At 39.8% G+C, this 27,909-nt stretch overlaps 1 protein-coding gene across 1 annotated transcript; it reads left to right on the forward strand.

The window, feature by feature from the left end:
* Positions 1–1,124: 1,124 nt before the first annotated feature.
* ARGLU1 (arginine and glutamate rich 1) lies at positions 1,125–26,339 on the forward strand. Its single transcript, XM_029210153.1, has 4 exons — positions 1,125–1,713; positions 9,737–9,962; positions 12,249–12,332; positions 25,501–26,339. The coding sequence occupies exons 1-4, from the start codon at positions 1,367–1,369 to the stop codon at positions 25,663–25,665; spliced, it is 822 nt and encodes a 273-aa protein (XP_029065986.1). The 5' UTR covers positions 1,125–1,366; the 3' UTR covers positions 25,666–26,339.
* Positions 26,340–27,909: the final 1,570 nt, after the last annotated feature.

Genomic DNA, 27,909 nt, shown 5'->3' on the forward strand with positions numbered 1-27,909 from the left:
TTGTCCTATTAGTCCAGTGATGGTTTTTCCTATTTCTGTGCTAATATCTTGGTGTTTAATTCTTTATAGGACAAATGCTTATCACTCTTCTTTTTCAAGATCTTTTTTTTTTTTTGGCCTCACTGCACAGCTTGCGGGATCTTAGTTCCCCATCAGGGATCAAACCCAGGGCCCTGGGCAGTGAAAGCGTGGAGTCCTAACCACTGGACCGCCAAGGAGTTCCCTTCAAGGTTTTCTTCATCATTTACAACAATGTGATCTTCCCTTCAAAATTTAAAATTAGTTCTAACTTATCCTCAAGAGAATCTGGAATTCTGATGGGAATTGTGCTAATTTGCAAATTTGGCTTCGGAAGAATTGGCATATTTTTGGTACTGATTTCTCATCCACAGATATGGCAGGTTTTTCTTTTTTTCTGGTCTTGTTTCTGCCTTTCAGCAAAGGGCAAGGGATTTCATCATCAGGATCTTGTAACTCGTTAAACTTTATTCCCAATTATTTTATAGTTTTTGACGCTGTTGCAGATAAAATATTTTTATTTTTAATAGGTTATTGCTTTTTCAAAAGGAAAATTGCTAGTTTTTCCTCTGCTTCTCTCTCTTGAGTTTTAAGCCTTTTACTGAACTCAGATTTAAAACGGAGGCATGAGTTTTCGCACTCGGCCGCTGAAGCCCTACATAAGCACTGGCTTCCATGTATCTCAGTCCCCTTTGTACCCTGTGAGCTTCACAACCACGTCATAAAGCGTGGTGTCTGGTGTCTCCACTGCGCAAATGAGGGAGCTCAGCTCAGAGAGGCAAGTGATCTGCCCAGGGTCTCTCTGACACCATTTTGGCCTACCTGACAAAACCAGTTCCTAGGATACAATGCGGTCAGGAAGTTGGTACCGAGGCACGATTTCATTCGCACCAAAACGGGAAAGTTCCATGCTTACGGTGTCAGCATCTTACCAGAAAGCAAAACTGCTCTGGTGAGGAGGCGAAGGACTCCCGCGCCCGCGCGGCACGCCGGCTCGAGGCTGGCGGAAAAAGCCGAGCGCGCTCGGAAGCGCTCGCCACGCCTTCCGCAGGGAGCGTCAGGGGGCGGGGCTCGCGTGACGGCGCGTTGCGCGCGGGGCCTTGTGGGAGGGGCGGCCGGTGCAGCCGCGGCTGCCATCTTAGCAATTCCTGGCGTTGCGGCCTTGTCGTTGGCGGCGGCCTTCGTGGCGGCCGTCGGCCTCAGGGGGAGGCAGAAAGTCAGCTCGCTGATAGCTCTCCTTCCCCCAGCCTCGACAAGATTGCCAGCCCGCTTCCGGAAGCGGAGGCGAGGACAGCCGGGCACGTGCGGGGCCCGAAGCCAGCGGTTAGTCCCAGCGTCGCCCGGAAGGATGGGCCGGTCTCGGAGCCGGAGCTCATCCCGCTCCAAACACACCAAGAGCAGCAAACACAACAAGAAGCGGAGCCGGTCCCGGTCTCGGTCTCGGGACAAGGAGCGCGTGCGAAAGCGCTCCAAGTCCCGGGAAAGTAAACGGAACCGGCGGCGGGAGTCGCGGTCCCGCTCGCGCTCCACCAACACGGCCGTGTCCCGGCGCGAGCGGGACCGGGAGCGCGCCTCGTCCCCGCCCGACCGCATCGACATCTTCGGGCGCACGGTGAGCAAGCGCAGCAGCCTGGACGAGAAGCAGAAGCGAGAGGAGGAGGAGAAGAAAGCAGAGTTCGAGCGGCAACGAAAAATGTGAGTGCCCGCGGGGGGAGGAGCCGGGGAGGCGGCGGGTGCGGGGTAGCGGGGAGGGGGAGCTGATTGGCCCTGGGGGGAGTGAAGGAGGTTAGCGGGGTCGCAGGGACCGGCCCCGAGCGGCTGCAACCCTGGCCTGTGGAAAGCCTGGGGCAGGACAGACCCACGAGTTGGCTGGGAAGGGCAGTAGTGGGGATGGAGCTGGAAGGGCTTGGAGCAGGGCAAGCATTTTGGCGCGAGAGGAGGAGGAGCGTCCCGGAAGTAGAGGGTGGAGTTCCGTGTGGGGTTGGAGCAGGCTGGCCCCGGAAAGTGGACGGAGGACGTTGGGGGGCCCCTGCAGAAGAGCGTTCTTGCCTTACACTCTAAACGCGGGACAGGGATTCTCGGAGGTGAACCGCTTCAGGTGGTTGAAACGTACACGCACCCAATATAAGTCCTTATACGTTAGTGTACTCCTGCTGGTAGAGACGTCGCGGTCGTTTTTCCTGTCTCGGGCCTGCTCTTTTTGTTTTCTGAGGTGTAAAAACAGAATGCGCGCAGCTTAGGTGTGCAGTGAGGTAAATGAATCTTGACGCTTGAGTTCACCTGTGTAACCAATCGAAGCCTGCTCCGTCTTTTCACTCTTTACTAGTTATGGGCTGTAGGTCTCCGTAGCACACTTCGGTGCAAGACTGTAACTCGTTTCCCTTTTTGGTGTATACGTGCTGTTCAGAAGATAGAATATTCGCTTTTACTTTTGCATTGATCATATGCAGAAGAGTCACTTCTCAAGTACCTTTTGGTCTAAGAGTAGGTGCAAATGATTCCAAACGAATGAAATTTTGGTTTTAAAGTGTAGAGTTGTGTTTTGGTTCAAGACCCTGGTACTCTGATGCGCTGGGTATTCTTTCCCAAAGCCACGTTGAAAGGTAGAGAGATTTGCTAACTCTCCCTGTTTAACCAGCCATCTTCCTCAGTTCTTCAGTGCATGTTTAGAAAGTGCTCATAAGGCAGGAGAGTTACTGAATATAGAATTTTCCTGAGACAGATTTATGAGTGCTGAACTGTGTAGGCGTTTTCAGTCTTTCTGCAGTGTAGTTTGTGTTATGTTCCAGCAAAGCTTGTTTCTGAAAGGAAATCATTAAGAGGTAGGGGACTGGAAAACTAACTATTATTACTGGAGGAAGCAGTACCTGGAGATCTCTTTCACTGCGTTTCTTTAAAACATGCACAACGCTTGCATTTTTCCTTTACTTAGAACTATCGGTGGGAAGTATGAACACCGAGTACGAATAATTGTGTCACAAGAAACCGTGATTATATAGAATCCAGTTTTTTTGGTCTGGAACAAGATCCTTAACTGTGAAGATGTAGCTCTCAAATAACTGTCAACAGATGAACATTTTAAAAAATTAGCTAAGATAATTCTGAGATAGTATTTCCATGTGAAAACAAAGGATACCTCCAAAGAGTAATGATTTGCCATTCATTAGAGAGCCGAAACTTACGGGGAAGAGTGAAAGGAAACTTGGTATGCAAGGAATAGATAGAAGCATTTAGCAAGCTACACACGAATAGCAGAGAAGAAATCCAGGGATGAAATGAGAAAATAGAGCAGTTATATTGTCCCAAGTTGATAGAGGAAGCACATGGCCGTTAGCATTTATGAAGGGAGGAGGGGACAGAGCTAGCAGCCACCTGTCCACTGAATCCCTGCGTGTTGTGCAGTAGGCACTACTTAGTACGCTCTCATGCCTAATAATGCAAAGGAGACGATTGAAAGATCTAGGTTTTGCAGTCATGGGAATGGGCAGAAGTAGTTGTTTATTTACAAATCCTGTTGGTTAGTTCATTCACCTGATACTTATGGAGCATCTTAATAAGTGCCAGACACTATGCTAGGAGCTGTTACTCTGAAGATGATTGACCCCTCCAAGGTCTCCATCTAGCTTGAAGACAGGTAGGTAGATAATAATACAGTGTGGTAAATTCAGTGATAGTGATGTGACTGTAAAAAGGAAGCATCCTGGATGGGTAAACACCTTAGTGCTTCTCAGGAGTGAGTGGCAGGTAAAAATAGGATTCTGTCAGGCTAAGCATAGGAGGATACTGTGGACCAAGGGAGGGAGCCCCCTCTACCCCTGCCAGAATAAAGGGAGGGGTGCAGTATGGTCTTAGGTGGAGTAAAGAGGTGAATATTGACTGGAACATGAATTTCTGTAAGTATTCAAGCCATGGAGTGGCTGGAGAGGTAGATAGAGGCAGGGAATCATGGGAAGGGTCTTGCCATATTAAGGAGCTTGGATTTCATCATAGAAACCAGAAGGGTTTTAAGCAGGCATATGGCGTGGAATTGTAGGTTTGGTTTTCAATGGAGCATGTACTGCTGTGTAGGATAGAAAGTTACAGTAAGTCCACATAGGAGTAGTGAGGGAGCAGTTGTTGGAATGGAAGAGAGGGGCAGATTTAAGAAGCATTTAGGGCAAATAAAATTGGATGTGAAACATAGGGGAAATAAAGCATTGTTTTGGCTCTCATGTTTATATTGTGGCTATTGCATCTCAGCCACCAAATGTTTAAGTAACTGCTGTGGGTCAAACACTAGTTAAAATATCAGAAACCTGCACTTGGCACTTCCAATGTAGGCACTCGATTTTGGACATAGTGAGTTCATCCAAGGTTGACACGGGAGACTGAAGCCTGGGGGAAACCTTGAGAGTAGATAGAATGGCCCAGGCAGAGAGTGGAGGGAGAAGAGCAGTTGATTCATGGGACTGAAAGAACCTTAGGGAATGTCTGGATGTACAGTTGGACAAAGGGAGACAAGTGTGTGGTGTAGTAGACAGCAGAGGAGGTAACACAAGAACACGCACTGTCAAGTGTACCTTCTAGAGGTCCAGTGTGAGATGGAGAGAGACAGCAAAATTAAAATCTCTTGGGCTTAACCGATTAGAAAGTCTCCTTAAGGTTGGAAACCAGATTGTTTTGCCATTTACAATTCTGAGGCCTTGAATAAACTACCTACTTGTGAGCTTGATTTCTTATCTGTAAAATGGAGATACCTGTCTCGCTTATTGTGAAGATTAAAAGTACTTAGGTGATACTTGGCATGTATGTAATGAGACTCAGTAAATAATGTTATTTAATGTAATTTTTTTACATGTAGGCAGATTGAACCTGGTGATTTTAAGAAGTGATCTTACAAGTTACGATCTTGATGCAGTAAAAGGCAGACCTTAAAATTAAAAAAAAAATTTTTTCCTCACTGTTGAAAAGCTCATTCCTGTGGTTGAAAATTCAGTTCAAAAGATTTCCTTCTCCTTATGTCCCAGTCATTCAGTGTTGCTCTCTCTTTCCTCCTCTGCACCCTTATCATTTTTCCTGTGTATTATTTTGAGGTGCTTTATGCCTGTTGTGATAACTGTTGGAAAAAATGAGTGGCTGAAAGTGACTTGCAGCAGATCAGGATAATATGAATGGCGTAGTAACTTACTGTAGCCTGTGGTATCTAGGTTCGCATATACTTGGTGTTCAATTGCATGGCATATCGAGAGCCTTCTAAATCCGAGTGTCTAAAGTGAACTGGGATCTATATGAGTGATTCTTAGAAGAATGCTCATTGTGAGAGCAAATTCGTTATATTGGAACTACGTACCTCAGGGAGGTTAGGGCTTTGAGACAAAAACATTAGGGCATAAGATCAAGCTGATGTTGGTAAGAATTTTATCAATTTTTTAGGTAATTATTTTGGTAGCTAAATTTTTGTGCATACCTTTTGCCTTTAATGTTTGTCGTGGAGAAACAGTGCAGGGTAGTAGCATGCTTAAGATCGTTATCTTTGGAGTTGCCTAGGTTGAGGGTCACCTCTCAGTCACCTGTTTAGCCTCAGGAGCCATCAGAGATGCACATTATACCGTGGAGTATAAAGCTTTTGGCAGAGTAGTTGGTGTCTATTCAGTACTGAGTAAATACTGTTTGCTAATATTATGAAGCAGTTCCTAGAAGGACACTACTAGGGTTGAGTTTGTACATTTTAAAGACTTAAAAGTAATATTAACCGATGCTCTGTACAAAGTCACACTCGCATTTAACGATGGGCCCTTGCTGTTTGTTTTAATAGTTGCCATTTTAAAGTTGATTGTGATTAGTGTTATGAGAGCATGGAGAAAATGAGGACCTACTCTTATCTATTGAAAAACTTCAAGGTTTTCATTCAACCCTTTCATCAGCGTCAGAGATTGTTTGTTTGGTTGCGTTGGGTCTTCGCTGCTGCACGTGGGCTTTCTCTAGTTGCGACGAGCAGGGGCCACTCTTCCTTGTGGCACGCAGGCTTCTCATTGCAGTGGACTCTCCCGTTGCGGAGCACGGGCTCCAGGCACGCGGGCTTCAGTAGTTGTGGCACGTGGGCTCAGTAGATGTGGTGCACAGGCTGAGTTGCTCCGCGGCATGTGGGATCTTCCCGGACCAGGGCTCAAACCCGTGTCCCCTGCATTGGCAGGCGGACTCCCAACCACTGCACCATCAGAGAAGCTCTCACAGATTCTTAGCAAGGGGATGGATTCAGCAGAGGAGCCTGAGGAAAAGATTAGAGAGAGAAAAGAGTATCAAGAGAGTGACAACTCCTATGACAACAGTTTTAAGGAATGGCTAGGCAGTCATTTTAGGTGAAGGATCTTTCCTAAGATACTAATGGCAAAAATGGGTTGTTGGGTTTTTTTTCTTTTCTGAGAAAGTTTCAGGGCTTCTTAGGAAAGTTAGCCCAGTTGCTGCCTTATCATTGATTATGATAATAAGTTTGTCATCAATAAGAATGAACTTTTTAAAATTTTAAGAGCCACCTATCCCTCCCACCCTCCTTCGGCTAACTGGTAGAGGAAGGCTATGTTGTACTAAGTTTCATTCAGTTCTATACCTTATATGTTTGTGCTTTTGTGGGAAAAGACAAGACAAATGAAGAAAAACACAGGAATACAGAGATTGCTGAGACGTGCAGAGAATTTTTACTTATCATGTATGTTAATACTTATATTTAGCTGTAGAACAGAGTCGCAGAAGTATAGGCTCTATTAGTAGGTATTAGTGGGGTTCAGGTTTCTAGCACAGCATCTAGTGCATAGTAGGTTGTTCTGTAAAGACTTGTCGTATCTCTCAAGTGCTTAATTCTGTTGTTCGTGTGCCCTTGGTTTTCTGGATCCAGGTGTGTGGGGGGAAGGGGATTAAAGCAATATCCGGCTCTTAACTTTTTCAGCACTGGATCTAAAAATTGATTTAAATTTTTTTCTGAGTGCTGAAGTAGCAATTTTAACCTTACCGAAAATAACAGCGACAGCAAAAATTATATCCTTGATCATGCTTGTAGGGGAACAGCTCTGCTCTGGTGCCCTGACCTTGCCTGTCTCCTTGTGTAGGGCGCAGCAGCAAGGCTTAATTACGGTCCTGGGGGTGTGCGTGGTGCCTTCAGGAACAAAGGGGGATGAGCAGCCTTGTAAGAAACTCCACTAGGCCGTTTCTCATCCTCTGGGTTTCAGTTGAGCTTGGGAGTTTCCGCTTGCCCTCCCCTTTAGGCTGGAAAACTGCTGAGCTGTACTTAGAACGGACTCCTTAGCAGCAGCCACCTATTGCTACATTGCTTGTCACCCTGTACGGCCTGTCACCTGGCCTCTCTGGTTTGGTGTCCATCAGTGGGAGCAGAGACACAGGGAGCTGACAGCATGCTGATCTGGCTCCTGCTGTAAGTAAGGAACTGGATTGGTTTGAGCTCTTTTCTCCTTGCTGACCAGATCTGTGGAGGTGTGGTCCCACTGGCCATTGTGCCATATTGCTGTCCTTTAGGGACTGTTTGCCTGACAGAAATCCTGAGCATGTGTCAGGTCTCTTCCACCTTTACCAAATTCCTGAGTTAGGCAGCTTTTCTACAGATAAACAAACCCAAAGCCTTATCCAATTCTTTTCCCTCATCTTTTACTTTGTGTGGAAAGTTTTAACTGGAACTTGGTTTACAGTGTTCTGCTTTAAGAGTTGTAGCATTTTTGAAATTTTAAAATGAGGTTTCTTTGTAGACGTTGCTACATTTACTAATTTTATAAGAACCAACTAACAGAAGAAAGCGTGGGGCGGGGTGTGTACGCTTCTGAAACTTCGTGTCATGAAAGCTTTCCAATTCAGCAAAATAGGGTATTAATCCTCATACAGCTGTCATCCAGGTTCAGCAGTTGTTAGCTTGCTTGTTTCATTTCATATTTCTGTCTTTCTCTTTGGATGAAGTAGAGAAACAATATTTTTATGTTTGGAATGTAGTTTAATTTCCGTTGAAATCGCTGCCCGATTTCTTTTAGGTATTCCTGGCCATTCTAGCGTTGGGGTGGATATCTCTTCTCTTTTACTAAGCTGCTATAGCTAAAGGCTTATTGAAACTACCCTAATACTATATTTCGTTCAAAGTTAAAAAAGGAAAAGGAGTATAGATAGAGAGTACGTGTTAGACTTTTGTGGGGGGTTTTTCCCCCAGTGAAAATCACCAATAATTTAGCGTTGGGGAGGAGATATTTAAGAAACAAGAATGGTTATTGCAGATATCTAGAACCTAACAGAAATTATGACTTCTCAAGTAGTTACTGTCTCCCTGACAGAAGTATGTAGGGATTATAAATGCAGAAACAGATATGAATCAGAATATTAGATACATTGGTGTCAGTATGGTAACACTGTGAATAAATAACAGGAGTTGAGAATGAAAGCACTTTAGTGGGAATTGAATCACCCCCCAAAGTAGAATTGGGTTGAAGTGGATTGGGTATTTAAAGGTAACTTAGAAACTGTAAAGCCTTTACTAAACAGATAAATTGAATGACTCATACATATGTATGAGTCATCAAAAGATAAAAGGGTTACAGATTTTGTTTAATTTTGTGGATTGTGAGAAATATGCAGCATTAATAGATTGACCTCTTAGGATTTAGGTATACTTTCAGAGTCTCTGCATTCATTCCAGCACAAATTATTGTCTCAAGTAATGCCGTTCAAGAGAAATACAGTGTGAGCCACATTAAAAAGGAACTAGTGAAATTAATTTTAATATATTCCCAGTCTGTCTCAAAATACTGTCATTTTAACATGTAATCAAATAAAAATACTTGAGATCTTATATATCTTTTCTTCTTACTAATCTTCAATTCAAACCAGACACGCCTGGCTAGTGGCTATCATATTGGAGATCATTGGTATAAAATGTGCAAGGTTTCCACCATAGTGCCTTGATAAATGTCAGTATCTTCAGCACAGAATTTCATTTTGAGTGAATAAGTTCATTTATAATACCTAACTGGGGTTAAAATAGTTAAACGATATCATGCTTCGTTGAACTTTTTAGAAGTGATACTAATATATTTCATCCACTTTCCCATATCTAGAAGAGCTTTGAATTGAAAGTCAGTTAACGAAAGAAAAGGTGCAGTAAAGGGCAAAAGTTTAGAACCTGAATAAGTTTGTCTGTATTTTTGCTAAAAACCACAGTATGTTGCTTTAGCAGTCTGAATCTCTTTGAGTCTGTCTTTATTCTGATCTTGCTTGGGGTGGGGGAGGGGAGAATGAATTTAGCTGGTCTGAACTGCTTGCTACATAATAGTTTCTCCTGACTTGTCTGTAGCTCAACCCTTAGACTGAATGGATTGACAGATGAGCAAATTATATATTTAATAGCTTGTCTTTTCCTTATGAAGCTGGTAACGAAAGTAGATTTCCTGTTTCAGATTCACTCTACAGTTCCTAAAACTACTGCATTAATAAGCTGTTTGTATATACTAGTCTTTTTGTATTTACTTTAGAAAGTGACAAAAGAAAAAAACATGATTTTATATTTATTTGAATTTCTGTATCACTTAATCTTTTGGTATCTATCATTTCCTTGAATGTTACATGAAAATGAGTTGTAAAATCTTAGAAATATGTAAGCAGACTCTGTTTTACAGACTCACAACTAGTTCTATTTCAATTCTTAGGTTTATTTCTTACATTATCTAAGTCCTTTCCCCACTTTGTTTGCTAGTCGGCAGCAGGAAATAGAAGAAAAACTCATCGAGGAAGAAACGGCACGAAGAGTGGAAGAATTGGTGGCAAAAAGGGTGGAGGAAGAACTGGAGAAAAGGAAGGACGAGATTGAGCGAGAAGTGCTCCGAAGGGTCGAGGAGGCCAAGCGCATCATGGAAAAGCAGTTGCTCGAAGAACTCGAGCGACAGAGACAAGCTGAGCTTGCAGCGCAAAAAGCCAGAGAGGTAACGCTCGGTCGTTTGGAAAGTAGAGACAGTCCATGGCAAAACTTTCAGTGTCGGGTGTGCCTCCTGCGCAGTTCAGAAAGAGATGGAATGCAGACCAATTCCTTTCTCATCTAAACTTAACATTGCTGCGAAAGTTAATTTTTTAGCCTATTCACATGTGCTGACTGATATTTAAAAGCTATTTTCATAAAACTATCCAAGGATACTTTTTGATTTAATGGAGCTGGCTTACATATTTGAGAAGTGTTTGAAACTTTTGCCATGGCTGCAGGACTTACATTCTTTTTTTGGGAGGGTGGGGGGAGACAGGGAGTGGTAAAGGGAAAAGGTTAAAAATCCACCTGTGGTTACGTGTTCTTCTTTTCTGTTTATCTCTCTTATTGCCTAGACTGTGAGAGGCTTTTTGCCTTCAGTCAGATTAAAAAGAGCAGGGCCTAACATTGAGTGATAGCACCTGCTTTTGATAAGTAGGTTTTCTCGCTCTTCTTTTTTTCCTTCTTTTATCCCTCACCCCCCTACCCCAAATCCTGCCTCAACACAACGGACTAATTCTAGCGTTCTGATCATAAGGCCCTCCATTTTCCTAATGTGTTTCAAAGATCTTTTTAGGAAAAATGTCCAGATTATTCGTCCACTTTTTTAGTATCTACTAACAACTCCTTTTTTTCTCTAGAGAGTTATGAAGGAACAGGTTGTCCTTGTCTGGAGTCAAGCTAAACACATGATTTGTTTTATCAGCAGCTGGAGCAGAAGTTGAAAATGTCTTTCTGTGAGACAGTAATTTGCTACTGAAGCTTTATGGCTTATTTGCACTGATTACTCCAGGATCCTAAAACTTGTTGAAAGTCACTGGAACACTCAAGGCAAATTACCTTACAGCACTGAGTGTCCCTCAACATAGTTTGCATAGTGACTGTGAATTCCATTGGTGTGTGCCATAGGAAATCCCGTGGTTATATTTTCTTGAACTTCAATGTTTGACTCAAAATATGTGACTCATTGTCATTTTTAATCTTGGCATTATTGTGGACAAGTTGACATCTTATTAAATCTCTTGTTTCCCAGTAAGCTTAGTTTTTCAAATGCATTTTCCCTTGTGCTGTCTAGATATACATGTCTATATTTGGTGGATATCCCAAACTCTGTGCCATTGAGTATATGAAATTTTTGTTAGTGCCTTTAATAATGAAGATACTTTCGGAGTAATGGTGCTGTCTTGTAGCGAGTTATTAATCATAGGAAGATTTTTTTCTCTTCATTTGCTTTTTGTTTCATATTAACAATTTTTTTTTTACACGGACACAACCCTCTGACAGTCTTTCCAAATATTAAAATCATTTGAATATGTATGCTGTGATCTCAACACTGCCCAAACCATCAAGCAATCTTCATATAGCTTGCATTATAAAATCTCATGAAGTTCTCCAAGAAAAAATAAATTACAGAATTTTATTTCCTGACCATGCACCCCCTGGATTCCTGAATTTCAGTTCAGATTGTAGATGACAAGATAAGCTGCCTTTAGAAATTGTCAACATCTGAATGTTAAGTCCATTCTCCCCATGGAAGAAGCCCTTAGTTCCATGAAGTATGGATTACCATTTGTATTTTTCACTAACAGTAAATGTATTTTTCTTATTAATTGTTTGCCTTAGGAATGATGAATTACATTTTTTGTTCCTTCTTACCATAAACATCTGCATTCCTCAGCTCAGCCTTCCTTGTATGTTGTTTCTTTATAAATGGTTGAGCTGCTGATGCAGGTATTGCCAAGCTAACAGTACAAATCATTTTAAAGAGGAAGCTGGCGCGTATGGCAGCCGAGGAGCACACTCTGCAGGACACTGGACAAGACAGTAAATATTCAACTTTTAATGCTGATTAAAGGAGTATAGGTAAAGAATACGTAGGTATACATAATTGGTGAGACAAATATTCACTTTATTTATATTTTATATATTATTTTTTTAATTTGGTAAATACTATCCAGTTTTGTAGTTGTCCTTGTTGATTTGTGTGATATTAAAGTATTAGTAATAATTGCCAGGAAACTGTCATTAGGGAGGGTTTAGTTGGTTGCTGTTTGGACTGGGAGGGATGATTTAAATTTAGTACTAGAAACAAATTTTAGTGGCTGCACAGTTTATCATTTGTCAGACAGAAGGTAGCTATAAAGCTACCCTGTTTAGTCAGATCGAAATAATTCAGAGGAAGATTAGTGAATATTTTATCAATAAAAAAAAAATTTATTTTTCTAACATCTTAACATGTCCTCCCCTTTAGGAGGAAGAACGTGCAAAACGTGAGGAGCTAGAGCGAATACTAGAAGAGAATAACCGAAAAATTGCAGAAGCACAAGCCAAACTGGTATGTATGAAGCATTCATGAAAAACATTTTAGAGTTCCTGGGACTATTTTAAGGGATTTGAGGGAACAGTAGGAATAGTTGACTAGATTTTAGCTACTGCCTTCTAGAGGAATCTGGGGCAAGCCAGAAATTCTGATTAATCTGGAGAAAGTTCCAAAATTCACAGTGGTTTAGAACAGCTTTCCTAGGGGAAATTGTACTATCCCCATCCCTAATTTCTTCTGTACCTAAAAAGACAAAAACAAAAACTTGAAGGTTAAGTTCTTAATTAAGCCTACTAATACGCAGCGTTTCACTTGGCATTAGTTGCCTTGTTACCAATTACTAGACAGAAGAAGTAGAGAGTATATATTTGATACTAAGTGTACCAGATGAATAAATTTTTTTCATATTTCATGTTTATAATCTAACAAGGAACACAGAGACTTAAAGAATTACAATATGAGATACAGGTGTAAAAGGAGATACAATTTTTACATTTTAATAAAGAAGTCAGTATAAGAATATTGAAGTAAATTTTTTAAATAGAAAAATGAATACATATCACTTCTATTTTTCTTTCCCATTCTGTATTTTAGTACTTCTATTTGTTTGTTTGTAGCATATGCTAACATTTAAAATAGAATTTAAAAATAGATACAATTTTTGGTGTAGTAGCGTTTTCCCAATTAAGAGTATGAATATATTTTGAAGCATTCTCAGTATGATGTAAAAGAAAGCTAGAATTAAAGGACTATGGATATAAATAAATCAAAAAATGAAGAAGGATATAGTCAGACATTATAAGGGAAAATTCTCTTTTCCTTATGAAGATGGCATATAGGAATTCTACTTCAAAGTAAGAATATAAATCAGAGATAGAGGGAAATTTACTTAGAATGAATGAGGATTAGTGGTATTTACTGCCCAGGAATGAAGACATGACCCTAGAGGGACTCTTGGTTTTAGACAAGTTTTGTCTAGTTAGAAATGTGTTGAGAATAATGCAGCCATAGGAAGACATTTGCTGCTAAGTCATACTCTTGACTGGGGGAGGAAGGCAAGATGGAAGCTCCAGTTAAGCGATTCAGAAAAAACAAATTCTGTGACTGTGTTTATACAGGCACAGAAAAAGATCTGGGAGGATCTAAGTAATTAACAGTGAATCCCACTGGGGGGTTGGTGAAGGAGGACTGTAAATAATTGTTTTATGGTGAATAAGAATGTGAAAGTTAAAACCACCAGCAGTTGGTTCTAGAGTATGATCTTTTAAAAGATAATCTGCCCCAGATAAGAGCCAAACTAGAAATACCCTAAACAACTTACTGAAAATGACACAAGGGATTCTTAATATCACTGTCCTGGTTACTGTGAAAGCCACAAGGAAAGGGGAAGACCTACTCGTGCTTTACCAATGAAAAGACCTTAAAATCTGCTTAGGTGGAGGAAGCACCATGAATATGAGGTGGGTGAGAAGCCATAATAAGATGTATCAGTACATTGCTGATTAATACATGTGTGATAACGCTTTTTTCTTTTAGTGATTCCACATAAGGAGAAAATCTGAGTGCAAGTGCGAGAGAAAGTAAGAGGGGAAGTGTGCATCTTAATTTTAGTTTTGAAGGTTGAGCTTTGAAAGGTAGATAGAGTCTTGTTTGTAAGGCCATGGGTATTTGCAGGAGAGATGAACAGTATAGTTGGTGCTAGAAACATTGAAGCAAAATTACCCAGTACGTGGGATAGAATTCCTCTTAGAACGTGGTGTAAGAGACTGTATAGGGAGTTCAGTTTGCGGATGTCCTGAAAGGCCAGATTGTGACTTCTAGAGCAAAGGTTCTAAACTTGGTATACCCTGCCACGGTCTTGATCCCTTCTGACCCTGGGGTAGCTGTCTGAGTGCCTGGGGACAGCTTGGCCTCCTTATGTTCCTCTAATAGCCGCCTTTGTTTACCCAAATGAACCATAAAAATAGGAGATTAGCAAAGCATATTCTAAAGCAGTGCTTTTCAAGTGGTGGTAAAGTTGCTCAGGTTTTGTTTTTGTCTTTTAATCCCAGTTTGTCTCAGACCTCTACTTTTGCAAAAGTTAAGATGAATTATTAGAATAATGAGGTCAAATTGCTATAGAAGTTTCTAAAATGCTTATTCTTGGCTTCTGCATATCTTATTGTGGGTCAGTTAGTGTGCACTGTCGTTGGTCCATGGGCCATCCTTAGAGTAGCACTGCTCTAGAACCCTTGAGTTTGACTTCGTATTATTAGACTGCAGTGACGCTGCTCTGACTGCATGTTATCAATAAAACTTCAGTGAAAGGGTACCTTAGGGAAGAAGAAGCTTGAATTTGAGGAAAATTGGTAAAAATCTGGACATAACTAATTTGCTTCTTGTTTTCAGTAATGTTGGAAGCATTAAAAATTATTGTTCCTGTTGGAGAGAATTAATTTTTATTTGGTTCTATTGGTGGCCATGTCCTTGCAGGGAAAGTAGAGTACCCTTTGTGTAGGAAGAGACAAGAAAATGTTACTGTATAAACATGCAAGGCACACTATTGCAGTTTCTCTCATTTTTATCGTCCTTTCCCCTTCCTCTCAATTTTGAGCACAGTTCTTTAATCTTTATACACGTTTCCTAGTATTTACACTAGGAAATACTACATAGACTATATTGAAAGTCTTGTTAAAATAATAGACATATGAATAAAAAGCAATTTGGAGATAAAAGTAGCCAGGATGTTAAGTTCTCTTAAAGGCTTTAGTGTATTAATTGTGGAGACAAGGACAACTCCAAGAAAAGTCAGCTAATGATATGGAACTATTTGGTAAGTGGTATGAGTTACATACATGAGGTAACTGACATAATTGCCCTGGGAACCTTCCTGGAAGAGATACCACTGCTCTGGAGCTTGATGGACAGTTAGAAATTGAATTTCGGGTGAGGACAAGAGGGTGGGGAAATGAGGTAGGGCAAAGACCTTTAGGGAAGTACAATTAGAAAAAAAGCAAGAATGTATGGGATCTCTTGGGATAAGCAGTAGTAGTTGTAGTAAACCCACTTTATGTGTAGTCAGAAGTTCAGGTTTTGAAAGCAGATTAGACAGGTTGGAAAAGAGTGTACCCTGGGGGAGATTTCTTGTCTATAACCATGAAAGAATAACACAGTGATCTCTTGTAAATCAATAAAGGAGACCAACTTCCTGAAAGGGGGGGGGGGACTACTTCGAGAGGTAAAAGAGGTAACTTCACACAAGTAAAATGAAAAGTAGCTGTAGTAAATTCCTGAAAGTAAATCCCAGCCTTAATGGGAAAGCAAAGAAATGCCCCCTCTCTTTTCTTTTTTCTCTAATACTATATACCAAATTTGAAAAGACTTTTTTTTTCCCGTTAGTACCAAGTGTTGGCAAGAATATGGTATAAAGAGACCCTTTATATAATGCACTATTCTGGGAGTTTAAATGGATGTGACCGTTTTAGAAAATAACAATAAATCAGTATATACCAAGAACCTTAAATTTTAATTCTGCGCCTAAGAACTTACCTAATGGAAACTGAATCCAGTACAAATCAATTCACACACAAAAATGTTTTCCCCTTATTTGAATAGTGAAAATTGCCCAGGTTTTTAGATAAATTATAACACATACATACAGTGGATTTTTCTGTAGTCAAAAAGCATCTGATAATACAGGGGAAGTATGATTTTCCTAATTTGAAATGTATATTTGTACATTTAATAGAAAAATATGCCAAAGTACTGAGAATAGTTATCTCTAATTGGTAAGCCTATAAGTAATTTTATACTTTTCTCCAGTTTCTACTTTTTTTTTTTTTTAACAAGTAATGTGTATCACCATTATGATCAGGTAAGAATAACTAGTAAATAAACTAAAGTTAAGCCACACTTAGACTAACTTTTAAGTAAGCCCTCGTGACAAAACTTCAAAGATTGCTCCCAGTAATGTCTGTAATAAGGAACAGATTAGCTAAGCCATACGGACTCTCATATATGATACATGTTAAGTGGTCTAGACCAAGAGTAGTTTTTGCTCATTTTAGTTCCAAGTTGTTTATCAAGATACTTGATTTTATCTGTCCATAAGGAGGCAAGAAAATATTAGCGAACATACGTATTTGATTTATAAAATCAAACAAAAATTAATCCAAAAGTGGATTAGCTTGATTTGGTTTTTTGGCAGATTGGTTCCTAGTTCTTGGGTTAGTATTGGCATTGCACAGCTATCATCAAACATTTGAAAGGCTGTTGTTAGTACGATGGAGAATTTTAAGTTTCTTTAAAATGTTAAAAGTAGTACTTAAAATTTTTCAAAGTCCTCTTCTTCACACAGTTTTTAGTGATGCGTCTGGGATAAGCCCAGATACTATTCTGAAATGTGTATGAATCTTATTTATTCAGAACAGAAAACAGACTAAGTGAAGGTGGTGGGTGTTGCCATGGAATGAAATGTTCTAGGAGGTTATGTCAGTAGGAAAAACGACCCCTCAAACTGTCTCCTGAAATTCTGGGTCTATAGTATATTTCCTCTCTTTAATATTGAAATAATTTTCCTCTTTTCCCTTGCCAGTTAGGGAGATTTAGCGTGCTCATTGTGCTATATAACACGTGGTATCTCACCAGTTTGAGAGATGAAAAGATAGTACCATGTTTACAAGCTGACTATATATGAAATGTATTCCACATACTTAAGTTTCAAGTAAACCAGATCTCACTTTGAAATTAAGAGATAGCTCTGAAAAGAGTTCTTAGGGAGATGTAAGAAAGAATTTTTTAATGTTCGTGTAGTAGACAGAAAAATGTCTCCTGCCCCCCAAAAAAGATATCCATGTTCTAATCCCTAGAACCTGCGAGTGTTACCTTATATGACAGTTAAAGAGTCTACACAGATGTGAATAAGTTAAGGATCTTGAGGTGGGGAGTTTATCCTGGATTATTACTGTGCCCTAAATGCCTTTACATATATCCTTATAAGAGGGAGATGGAAGGAGATTCTACCACAAAACAGACAGGAGAAGCCAAAGACAGAACAGAGGGAGATTTGAAGATACTGGCCTTGAAGACTGGAGTGATGTGGTCAGAAGACAAGGAATCCTCTTAGCAGCCACCAGGAATTGGAAGAAGCAAGGAACAGACTCCCTTTAGATCCTTGAGAGGGAGCACACCCTGCTGACACCTTGATTTGGGCCCAGTAATCCTGATGTCGGACTTCCGGCCCTCAGACTAGTCATGTGCTGTTTTGAGCCTACCTAGTTTGTGATAACTTGTTACCTAAAAATGTGCACGTGTTTTTGGTGTTGGACAGTGGGTAGAGGCTGGAAGAATTTTGAGGTACATGATAGAAAATGCCTAGACTGTTAGTAGGAATATGGGCTTTAAGTGCACTTCTGGGGACTTCCCTGGTGGTCCAGTGGTTAAGAATCCGCCTTGCAATGCAGGGGACGCGTGTTTGGTCCCTGGTCGGGTAACTAACTAAGATCCACATGTCGCAGGGCAGCTAAGCCCACTCGCAGCAACTAGAGAGCCTGCGTGCCGCAACTACAGAGCCCATGCAGTCTGGAGCCCATGCGCCACAACTAGAGAGGAGCCCGGGTGCTGCTATTAAGACCCAAGACAGCCAAAAATAAAGAAAGAAATCCCTTTTTTAAAAAGGCACTTCTGGTTAGGGTTAGAAAGAAAATGAAAGCATGTTATGCAAACTGGAGGGAAGGAATTCCTTGTTATATAGTGGAAGAAAACCCAACTGAACTGTGACCTACAGTTGTGTGAAAGGGAGAACTTATCTAAGCGATGAAGTTCATGTACAGCTGAAGACATTTCTAAGTAAAGTGCAATCTGGTTTCTTCTGAATATTTATGTAAAATGCAAGAGGAGAGTAATTGAGGAAAGAACCAAGAAGTAAAATAAATGAGAACTTGATGTTTGGGGAAATATTTAGCCTATTTAGATTGCAAAAGATGCTAAAATTAGATTCACTATTAGAAAAACTTGTTCTGGAAAGAAGGCTAAGGGTATGATTGGACATCCTTTTACTAATGCTGAAGAGTTTATGCCTGTGACTCATAGGTTACCTCAGCCATTTTAGCAAAAGCCAGGATTAGATGAGATTATCCAGAAAAGACCTGTGGAAGAGCCTGTTGTCTAGTGGCCTGATATACATGGGAGACTCACAGTGTTTTTGAGGATGTTATATCAGCAGAAACACTGCCAACATGGACTGAAAGGGAGAGAAGACCTAATGATGAAAGGCTTTCAGACTCCACTAACATAGGAAAAGGTGATGTGAAGTCAGAACAGAGATAGGAAGGTACTGGCCGAAGGAATGTGGCCCTGGAATATCAGCACCTTGATTTTGTTGCAGTGATACTGATTTTGGACTTCTTGCCTTCAGAATAAACTTCTGCTGTTTTAAGCTATCCAGTTTGTGGTAATTTGTTACAGTGGCTACAGGAAGCTAACATAGTTGGAAAGAGAATGGGGCATTTATGCTAGAGTGAGTGTATTATGTAAGTTGAAACAGCACAGTACTTAGGATGGCTCATAATGACATATTTATACATTTTAAGAGATAGGAAAATATGGTATGCCATCAAATGTAAAGGTCAATTAAATATTTTAATTTGAAAGAGTGGGCAAATTAGGTAAGGATTTTAAATCACTGAGAGGCTTGTTCCCAGTTGATAAGGTAGAAGGTTGATTTAATGATGTTCATGTATTCTTGGCAACGATTTTTTAAAAACTTTCTGGACATTAATGTATTGCCGTCGTGTGGGGTGGTGTGAAGGATGGAGACTAGAAACGAGAAAACCACTGAGGTCAGTGAAAAAGATGGGCACTTGATCAGGTGGGAGTAGAAACAGTAATGAGAATAGTTGAACTTGGTGAGTGATAAGGGTGTACAAAGGGAGGGAGAAGAGGAAAAAGGAAGGAAGGTAAAAGTCTATTGTGGGAACCAGGGAAGACCTGATGTAATCGTGCTAAGAGCCAAGGATCACCAGGCATTGAAGGAGAGCTTTCACAAAAAGGAATGAATACTGAATAAGAGAAACAAAAGAACTGAGTAAAAGAACAGACAATTTAGGCTACAGAATATTAAAGAACCACATCTAGAAGAGTACAGTTTTTTTGTTGTGTTTATAGGACGTGAATGGTAAAATCCTGAAGGTATCAGATTTCTCTTTTGGCAGTAACACAGAGCACTCTCTCCAGAGGTCTGGAAGGCAGTGAGTTTTGTACCCAATGTTTCTTTTCAAACCAAGCTCAACTATCAGTCAGTTCCTTCTTGAAGCAATTATTTGTACTTTAAGTAAAAGGGGGCTAGAAGGAGTGTGGTGGTATGATTTCTCTTTAGATGAGTAGCTAATGATATCCCGTAGTGATAGTTAGTGTATATCCTAAGGAGGTAACTCTCAGAATAACTAAATTGCCATGGCCCCTGGAGGAAAAGAGGGAATTGCTTTTTTCAGTCCTTCTTTGTTATTTTCTTTTTTAAACCTTGTACATGAATAACATCATAATAGTTTGCTAAGGGTCAAAACTAATTACATTAACTTTCTTTTTATAATATCTTTTTACTCATTGTTTATCTAAAAGGGGACATACATTATAGTTTTTATGGAGGGGAGGGTGCATTAAAGAAACAAAATTGCAGAATGGCAGAGTGAAACAGAAGGTATGTTTTGGGAGTTTAAAATGCAGAAATTCACATTTCCCAGTAGGGGCATGATTCCTAATTGTAAGATTTTTTTTGTTCTTCCCATCATCCCAGTAATCACTCCTGATAAATATTTCTATCTTTAGATGTTTGCAGTAGGACCTCTAGGTAAAGTGGGAGGGGAAGACAAAAGATACTGGGAAGGGGGTTAAGTAGACCCTTCTATAATGGTATGTTTTGCTCTTGTGTATTTCATCTCAGCAGTCATTCTTTTTGCATGGGGTGCAGGGTTGAAAGCCTTTTTGAGACCAAACAGGGTCCTGGGTGTAGTGGCTGGGAAGAACTGCCCCACTGTAATGGCTCTAGTATGGTGGGTGTGTTACCTTTCTCTTTGGCCTCCCTCACGTCCACCACGTTAGTCTTGTAGGGGAATTTAGTGTTGTTCACCTGTATCAGTACGAATGTGCATACCCTCCCCCCATTTGGGATAATGCTTTCTTTTGCATACATTTGAAGCGAGGGGAGAGGAACAGTGTATATGTGCCAGCAGATGGGACCATCAGGAACAAAGCAGCCTTTCAGTCAGTTAACTGCAGAGGGAGGTGGGAGGCAAGGCTTTAGAAGAATACCTAACAAGTAAGGTGTAGAGTCATATCACACTTACAGATGGATAGGCAGTTTTTCATCACTTGAAAGCCACTGTATTAAAATGAGAGACAGGTTTGGTTTTTCTCAACTAGCCTGTTTTTTTTTTTTTCTTTTTTTTTCTTTTTTTTTGCGGTACGCGGGCCTCTCACTGCTGCGGCCTCCCCCGCCGCGGAGCACAGGCTCAACGGCCACAGCTCACGGGCCCAGCCGCTCCGCGGCACGCGGGATCCTCCCGGACCAGGGCACGAACCCGTGTCCCCTGCATGGCAGGCGGACTCCCAACCACTGCGCCACCAGGGAAGCCCATAGCCTGCTTTTTTTTAATATATAAAATTTACTTTTATTGTCAAGATTTATCAGTTTATCAAGACATTCATTAACTTCCAGTTGAAAAAGCGTTTGTAACTTTCAGTTCAACATAGTTTTCTTATTTTATTATTTATTTATTTATTTATTTATTTTTGGCTGCATTGGGTCTTTGTTGCTGCGCGCGGGCTTTCTCTAGTTGCGGCGAGCGGGGGCTACTCTTTGTTGCGGTCCATGGGCTTCTCATTGCTGTGGCTTCTCTTATTGCGGAGCACGGGCCCTAGGCGCGCGGGCTTCGGTAGTTGTGGCGCACGGGCTTAGTTGCTCCGTGGCATGTAGGATCTTCCCGGACCAGGGCTCAAACCCGTGTCGCCTTCATTGGCAGGTGGATTCTTAACCATTGCACCACCAGGGAAGCCCCAGTTTTCTTACTTTAGAGCTAAAATAATTGTTTTCCTTCTCTGGTCACTGTACTTAGGCCCTCAAATATTTTTTGTTTGGTTTAAAAGATAATTTCCAGAATTTTAAAGTATTGCACTTTACAGTGTGTTCTCTCATAATTATCTTATTTCGTCTCATAATTACCCTGTCATAATTTCATGGTTATTGTCATTGTTATTAGAGCCATTCTTTTTATATATAGTAAGGGTCAAAAAAATAAGATTTTCCCAGGATTATTGAAGTACTGAAACTTAAAGACCAACTATGCATGTCATAAAATTCTTCTTTGTTTTACAAAAGCCTTATGAGTGTTAGTTTTACAAATAGGGAGTCCTCCCCTGATGTATTAGAATTGTTGAAAACTTATTACAGGCCACATTTTAGGATACATGTTTTTTTACATAAAGTAAATACACTTGTATCTGTATCATTCTTTTTATTTGAAAATGTCTTTTTTTGTCATTTCTGCAGTTTTATTGAGATATGATTGACATAACAGCACTGTATAGCATAAAGATTTAACATATGATTACCATGATAAGTTTAGTGAAAATCCATCATCTTTTTTTTTTCTTTGCCAAGGTGTAATTGAATATGCTTAGTTTAAAGCTGTAATAGAACAAAATACAAATATTTATACATAAAGACGGGAAGGACCTGCTTGGTTTCATTTTTTAAAACCATTCCATTGTCAGGTACTTGTAATAGGCACTATGTGCTTAGCACTGGGGATAACACTGTTAGCTATCACTCCTGGTTAATTACAGCTCTCCCTCTGTACACACACACACACACACACGCGCGCGCGCGCGCGCGCGCTTTTGTCTCCTGTATTTGTAGACTTCAATGAAACTGAACCTTTTCTTTCTCTTCACTCAAATCTAAAGATAATTTCAGTGCAGTAGAAATAGTATTTTCTGTCTGTGAAGGAAGTTACTTTTTAAATCTTGTTTAATTTTTTGATTAGGTAATATGATCACATGATTCAAGATTTAACAGCCACACAGTATTTTTTAAAATATATTTTCCATAATATATTTAATAGTCCATATTGATGAATATTTGGGTTTTTCCAGTCTTTTACAAACCACGTTGCAATAAACTTGTTCAATTTTGCATGTATGCAAGTATGTTTATAGTATAAGATCTAGAAAATTAAATTGCTGGATATAAAAGTACTGCGAAATGTAGTTTGGGGTGGATAGTGCCAAAGTAGTTTTCATAAATTTCTCAAATGGGTTGAAGTTGTGATGTTCAAACCCGTTAGTCCCCAAGCTTCTTTCTAATCTGCTTTCCTAGGGGCTGAGTTAGAACCTTACGGAAAAGCGAGTCTGTGGTGTTTATCCTGGAAAGAGTTTCCAAAGCACAAGCGTGCCCCCTAAGAGTCTTTATTAAGTCTTGATTCAGTTGCATGTGCCATGCTCTTACCCCAAATGTAGGATGATTTATTAAAACTGGATAAATTTGCATATGAATTTACTCATGGTGATCAGAAGCAGGTGATTATTTCTCTTGTAATTATATTGAAAGTCTAAACAAGAGAATGGTGATTTGCAATGGACTTTGACACACAGGTAGGATTGTCGTAGGAAAGAATGGCATGAGCTGAGCTGGTGGAGGGCAGATAGAAAGGATATGGAAAGTCACAAATAGTATGCTAATCTAGGAAGTTAGGCCATGTCTGTGCACAGTGAAAATCATTGGAAGTCTGAGGGCAGGAGAGCACAGTGCTCAGGAAAGGTGAAGCCAGCAGCATTGTGTAGGGTGGATTGAAGGGCAGAGACTGGAAACAAGACCATTTTAGGTCTGCGAGAGATCTGGGGCCCTGAAGTGGCACGGTGGCAGAGGGAAGGGACAGAGCTCTAGAGGAGAGAATATAAAGGAAGAGAGGATATAAGGGGGGAATTGACAAACCTGAGGGCTGTTTGGTTGTGTCGAGGGAAGAGGGAGGAGGGGAAGGAAATAAGCCATACTAGATGCGTGGCAGGAGGGAGGCCAGAAAGGGCTGGTTCATTTTAGGGTTAGGCTTGAAGAATTTAGATCTTGAACATGTGGAGTTTTGAAGGTATTGAAGAGGTTTCCCAGTTGGATGTTCCTCAGCCAGCTGGAAATGTAGCTTAGGAGAAAGGTATGGGAGAGGTACTTCAGCCCTCTGTTGGGTTTCCACCTTATGAGAATATAAAGATACAGAAGTTTGTGAAAATCCACTTGCCCATCTTGCCTGCCCACCTAATTCCCACTCCTTCTGTCTTGGGTCTTCCTCACCTCTGACCGTACTTGGTAACAGTAGATTTGGCCCACTGTCTTCCACCTTTTAGGGTCATGATCCTTCCCCTTACTTGCTCCCCACCCCACCGGCCTCCATCTTAAAGTAAAACAAACCTCTTTCTGGTGTGACTTACGTATTTAAAAGTTGGTTTGTTTTTTTTTACCTGCAAGATAAAATTTAAACGTTTTATTAAGTTGAATACTAGAACTTGTTACCTTTTCCATCTTCTGCTGTAAAGCCTGTAATTCAGTCACATTGACTTTTAGTATTCCTGAAAAGAAAAACCTATCCATGGAGGACCTTAGCCTTTTGAACCTTAGTGTTTCATTTATGGGAGGAGAGAAAATTTTTAAAAGACAAGTTCAAGTGAACAGAAGAATGAGTAAAGGGAAAGGCCACTAAACTTATTGTTAGTTTTTGACCATCTAAAAAACAATTTCAGTAGAATAATGGAGATGTAAGCAGTGAATTTTTAAAATTTGACTTTGAATGGAAATAAGGCATTCAAAGGATGCAGTGTGTATTTTAAGATCAGGGTCAGATGGGGGGGAAAAAGGACAACTCAGTGATGATAGCTGAGATTTAAAAGTCAAGAGTTAGAGCAGGTTTCCTAAACCTTGGCGCTGTTCATCTTTGGAGTTAGATAATTCTTTGTTGTCGGGGAGGGGGGCTGTCCTGTGCCTTGTAGGACGTCTGGTGGCCTGTTCTCTGCCCACTGGGTGCAAGGAGGGCCACCCCCACACACGGCGCACACACACCACACACACGAGACACATGATGCACACGCCACACACGCACACGCCACACACACGAGACGCACACGCATGCACACACGCCACACTACACACACCCGGCATGCACTCACACGACACACATGCACACACAACACGGCACACACAGCACACACGACACGAGACACGTGGCACACATAACACGCACGCACACGGCACACGACACATGACACACGTGCGTGCACACGGCACACATGCACGCATGCACACACACTATACACACAACACACACGCCCATTATGACAACCAACCACACACTTCCTAATGTCCCCTGGGAGAGGAATAAAACTACAGCTGGTTGAGAATTACGGGAGTGGACATGGAATCTTTGGGGAGAGGGAGCAACTTAATGAGGACGGAGCGCGTGAGAATGACCTGATTTTCTTGGTGCAGAGGGGAGTCTTCTGTAGAGAGCACAGGAAGGAAGTCGGTTGCTTGAGACTGAAGGAGTTGTGAAGGAGTCAGAGGCATTGCAGGAATTTGATTGGTATCTGTTTGAAATTAGATGGCATTTTATAGTTAGCCAGGTCAAAAGGTCTCATTTTTCTCTCCAGAAAAGAACTTACTGTTTCATGGTTGTATATTGACAATATAATGTAGTTCTGTTGGGGATTTTTGTGTATAATTTTTGTATGCCTTTCTAATTATAAATTTAGTTATAGTAATTGGTAATAACATACTCTGAAAAATTCATGCCTTGATTCGTATTTGACAGTTTGTTAATCTGGTGCACCGAGGGTGTAGATAAAATAAAAATAGGTAATAGGACAAAAATGTATACTGATCTCGACATGATTTGTAGAAACTTCTTTTCATTTTCAAAATGTTCAAGTGCTTTCCTACAATTTGTTCATATATTTTTCATTAAAAAAATCAGAAAATGTTGGAATAATTAATAAGGAGTTCTTTTCTAATTCCTAGGTATTTTTTCCTGATACTTTCTATGCAATCTTAGGCAAGATTTTTTAAACATACACGTTTGTGTGCTGCTGTTGATGAATTTGTCACCCAATTTCTGGAATATTACTAATAGAAGACATGAAATTCTAGTTTTTTACTTTTACCTTTCAGGCTGAAGAACAGTTGAGAATTGTTGAAGAACAAAGAAAGATTCATGAGGAAAGGATGAAACTAGAACAAGAGCGACAACGTCAACAAAAAGAAGAACAAAAAATTATCTTGGGCAAGGGGAAGTCCAGGCCAAAACTGTCCTTCTCATTAAAAACCCAGGATTAAATTGCAAACTCTGAACTTTTTACAAAGAAAAATGGAAAAACTTTGTATGGTAGCTTCATGTTGAAGTGGTTTTTTTTTTTGTTTGTTTTGTTTTTTTTTTTAATTTGGAAAATCTGGAAAGTTAGCTTGTTCTAATAGGGGCTATGCTCTGCAATTCCTTTTTTTCCCCTCCACCCCTTTAATGTCCATTAAGTCAAATCCTTATCAGATCATTGTTATCTTCCACAAAGCGATATTTTTTCACCTGTTGGATTCTGTATTAGTGATCTGAAGAAGAGCAGATCACTTTGTAAACTATGGATGGTCTGATAAGGTTTTTACTGACCCACTGACTTCACCGTTATACTCTGTTTACTACATCATAATGCTGGTTTTGCTGACTTTTTGTTTTTTTATATATTTATAAAAAAAGAAAAAGTTGGTAATTGCATCGGAAGCGCCCAGGGTGTTGCCGGACCTTTGTGGTGTATTGTTAACCAGTGTCCTCGTGGTACTGTTACTCTTGATGTTCCTGACACAGGTAAGGAAACAGTTGGTCAGCTCTGATACAACATATACATACAGTTCAGTATTGTCTCTGTTCAACTTGTTTTTATTTCATTGATGAAATCAAACCAGCATTCCCCATTGTGTAAATAAATGATTTTGCTGAATAAAGTAAAGTCTTAAATTCATATGTTGAAGCAATTTTTTTTAAAGTTCTGTTAAGTCTTAAAAGAGGGTGGTTTGCTTTTTGATGGTCAACAATCTAGAAATCCTAGGACTATGCTGTATATTTCTTTTCACTTTTAACATAGGATTTATATGTACATTAAATATACTTGAGAATTAGTATTTAATGGCTATTTTACAGATACCTAATTTATGCTGATACAAATTATGACAACAGTATTACCGTTAAGAAAGACTAAGCACCCAGAAAAAGATTTAAATTCTCAATCCTGTGCCTCTATTTTAGGATGTAAGTATTATTACCACAAATTATACTTAATAAAGACTAGAAGAATGATTCTAAAAAGTTATGCTGTTTTAGATTATTTTCAAAGTGGGCCATCAGAAAGAACTTAGCTTTGTACTTTTATAGAAGGCTAAGGTAGTCAAATCATCTTCAGTGTAGGGTACCTGCACGTTTTTTGGGGGGACAAACACATTTAAACTTACAAGCTTTTGTTTTGTTTTTGCATGTTATATCTTATGGATGACTTTGCTACACTAAAATCTGCCTCATTTATCTTTACATATGTTTAAGTGAACTGGTATTAAAACATTTATTCAAGAAAAGGATATGGATATAAAAATGCTACCTGAGATGCATAGATATGTCATCAAAGTAGAGAAACTTTCCAGTATTTTTGAGACAGTTTTGATCAGTCTTTTAAACGTGAAAACATAACTTCATGAGATGACTAAATGGTAGATTATTTTGTTTGTGCATGCTAAGAAAAATGCTGTTGCTTTAGTTTGAGCTCTTCCATAAGTCTCATTGTGGTAAGGAACAATAAAATAGGTTTACATATCTTTAAAGATAGGATTTTAAATAGGCATGAACTCGTGAGAACTGACTTTTAGTAAACATGATACCTATTACTCGAAAACATTCACTTTATTTAACTGAAGAATTTAGGTTAGCTTTAATTATTTCATGATTCTTACACTTTTTTTTTTTTTAATGTAACCTTTTTTTTTTGGTGCCAGATCCATTGTACCTAAGTTGTATATGCAAGTTTTTGGAAATGTTCATTTAAAAGTTGTTTTGGTATACAAGTGTTCTAAACATTGTATCTAAGAGAGTAGCCTGGACTTAAAAATATTAGAAATCAGCTTATGCCTGCCTTTTCGTTTTTAAAAAATTTCTTCCTGCCACATATAGTGTGAAATCACAGTAAGTTGCTTAGTAACGTGCTGCAGTATCTGCTTGCTGTTGGAGGCTCACATCAGATAATGGAACTGTTCCTGTGTCAGGCTGCAGGAAAGAGGATGTCATTGTTAATAAAACGCACCCAATCCTTTCTGTGCTACAGCAATGTGTAGTAATTTGTTTTCTTCATTTGTTTCCACTGGTTTTGTAAAAAGTTCAAATTCTTTCCCAAACTATTAGCAGTTCAGATGTTCCCTAATTTATTAAGTATGCCTTTATTCACAATTTGTTTTTTAAAGTTGCTCTTAATGCATTATAGAATTAACTAATGACTGTTTATTTTTATTACAGTATTTAATATATGTAGTTATTGCCATTTATATTGT

The sequence above is a fragment of the Monodon monoceros genome, unplaced genomic scaffold (assembly GCF_005190385.1).
Source record: "Monodon monoceros isolate NGI ecotype Baffin Bay Population unplaced genomic scaffold, NGI_Narwhal_1 Super_Scaffold_8, whole genome shotgun sequence".
NCBI classification, from domain to species: domain Eukaryota; kingdom Metazoa; phylum Chordata; class Mammalia; order Artiodactyla; family Monodontidae; genus Monodon; species Monodon monoceros.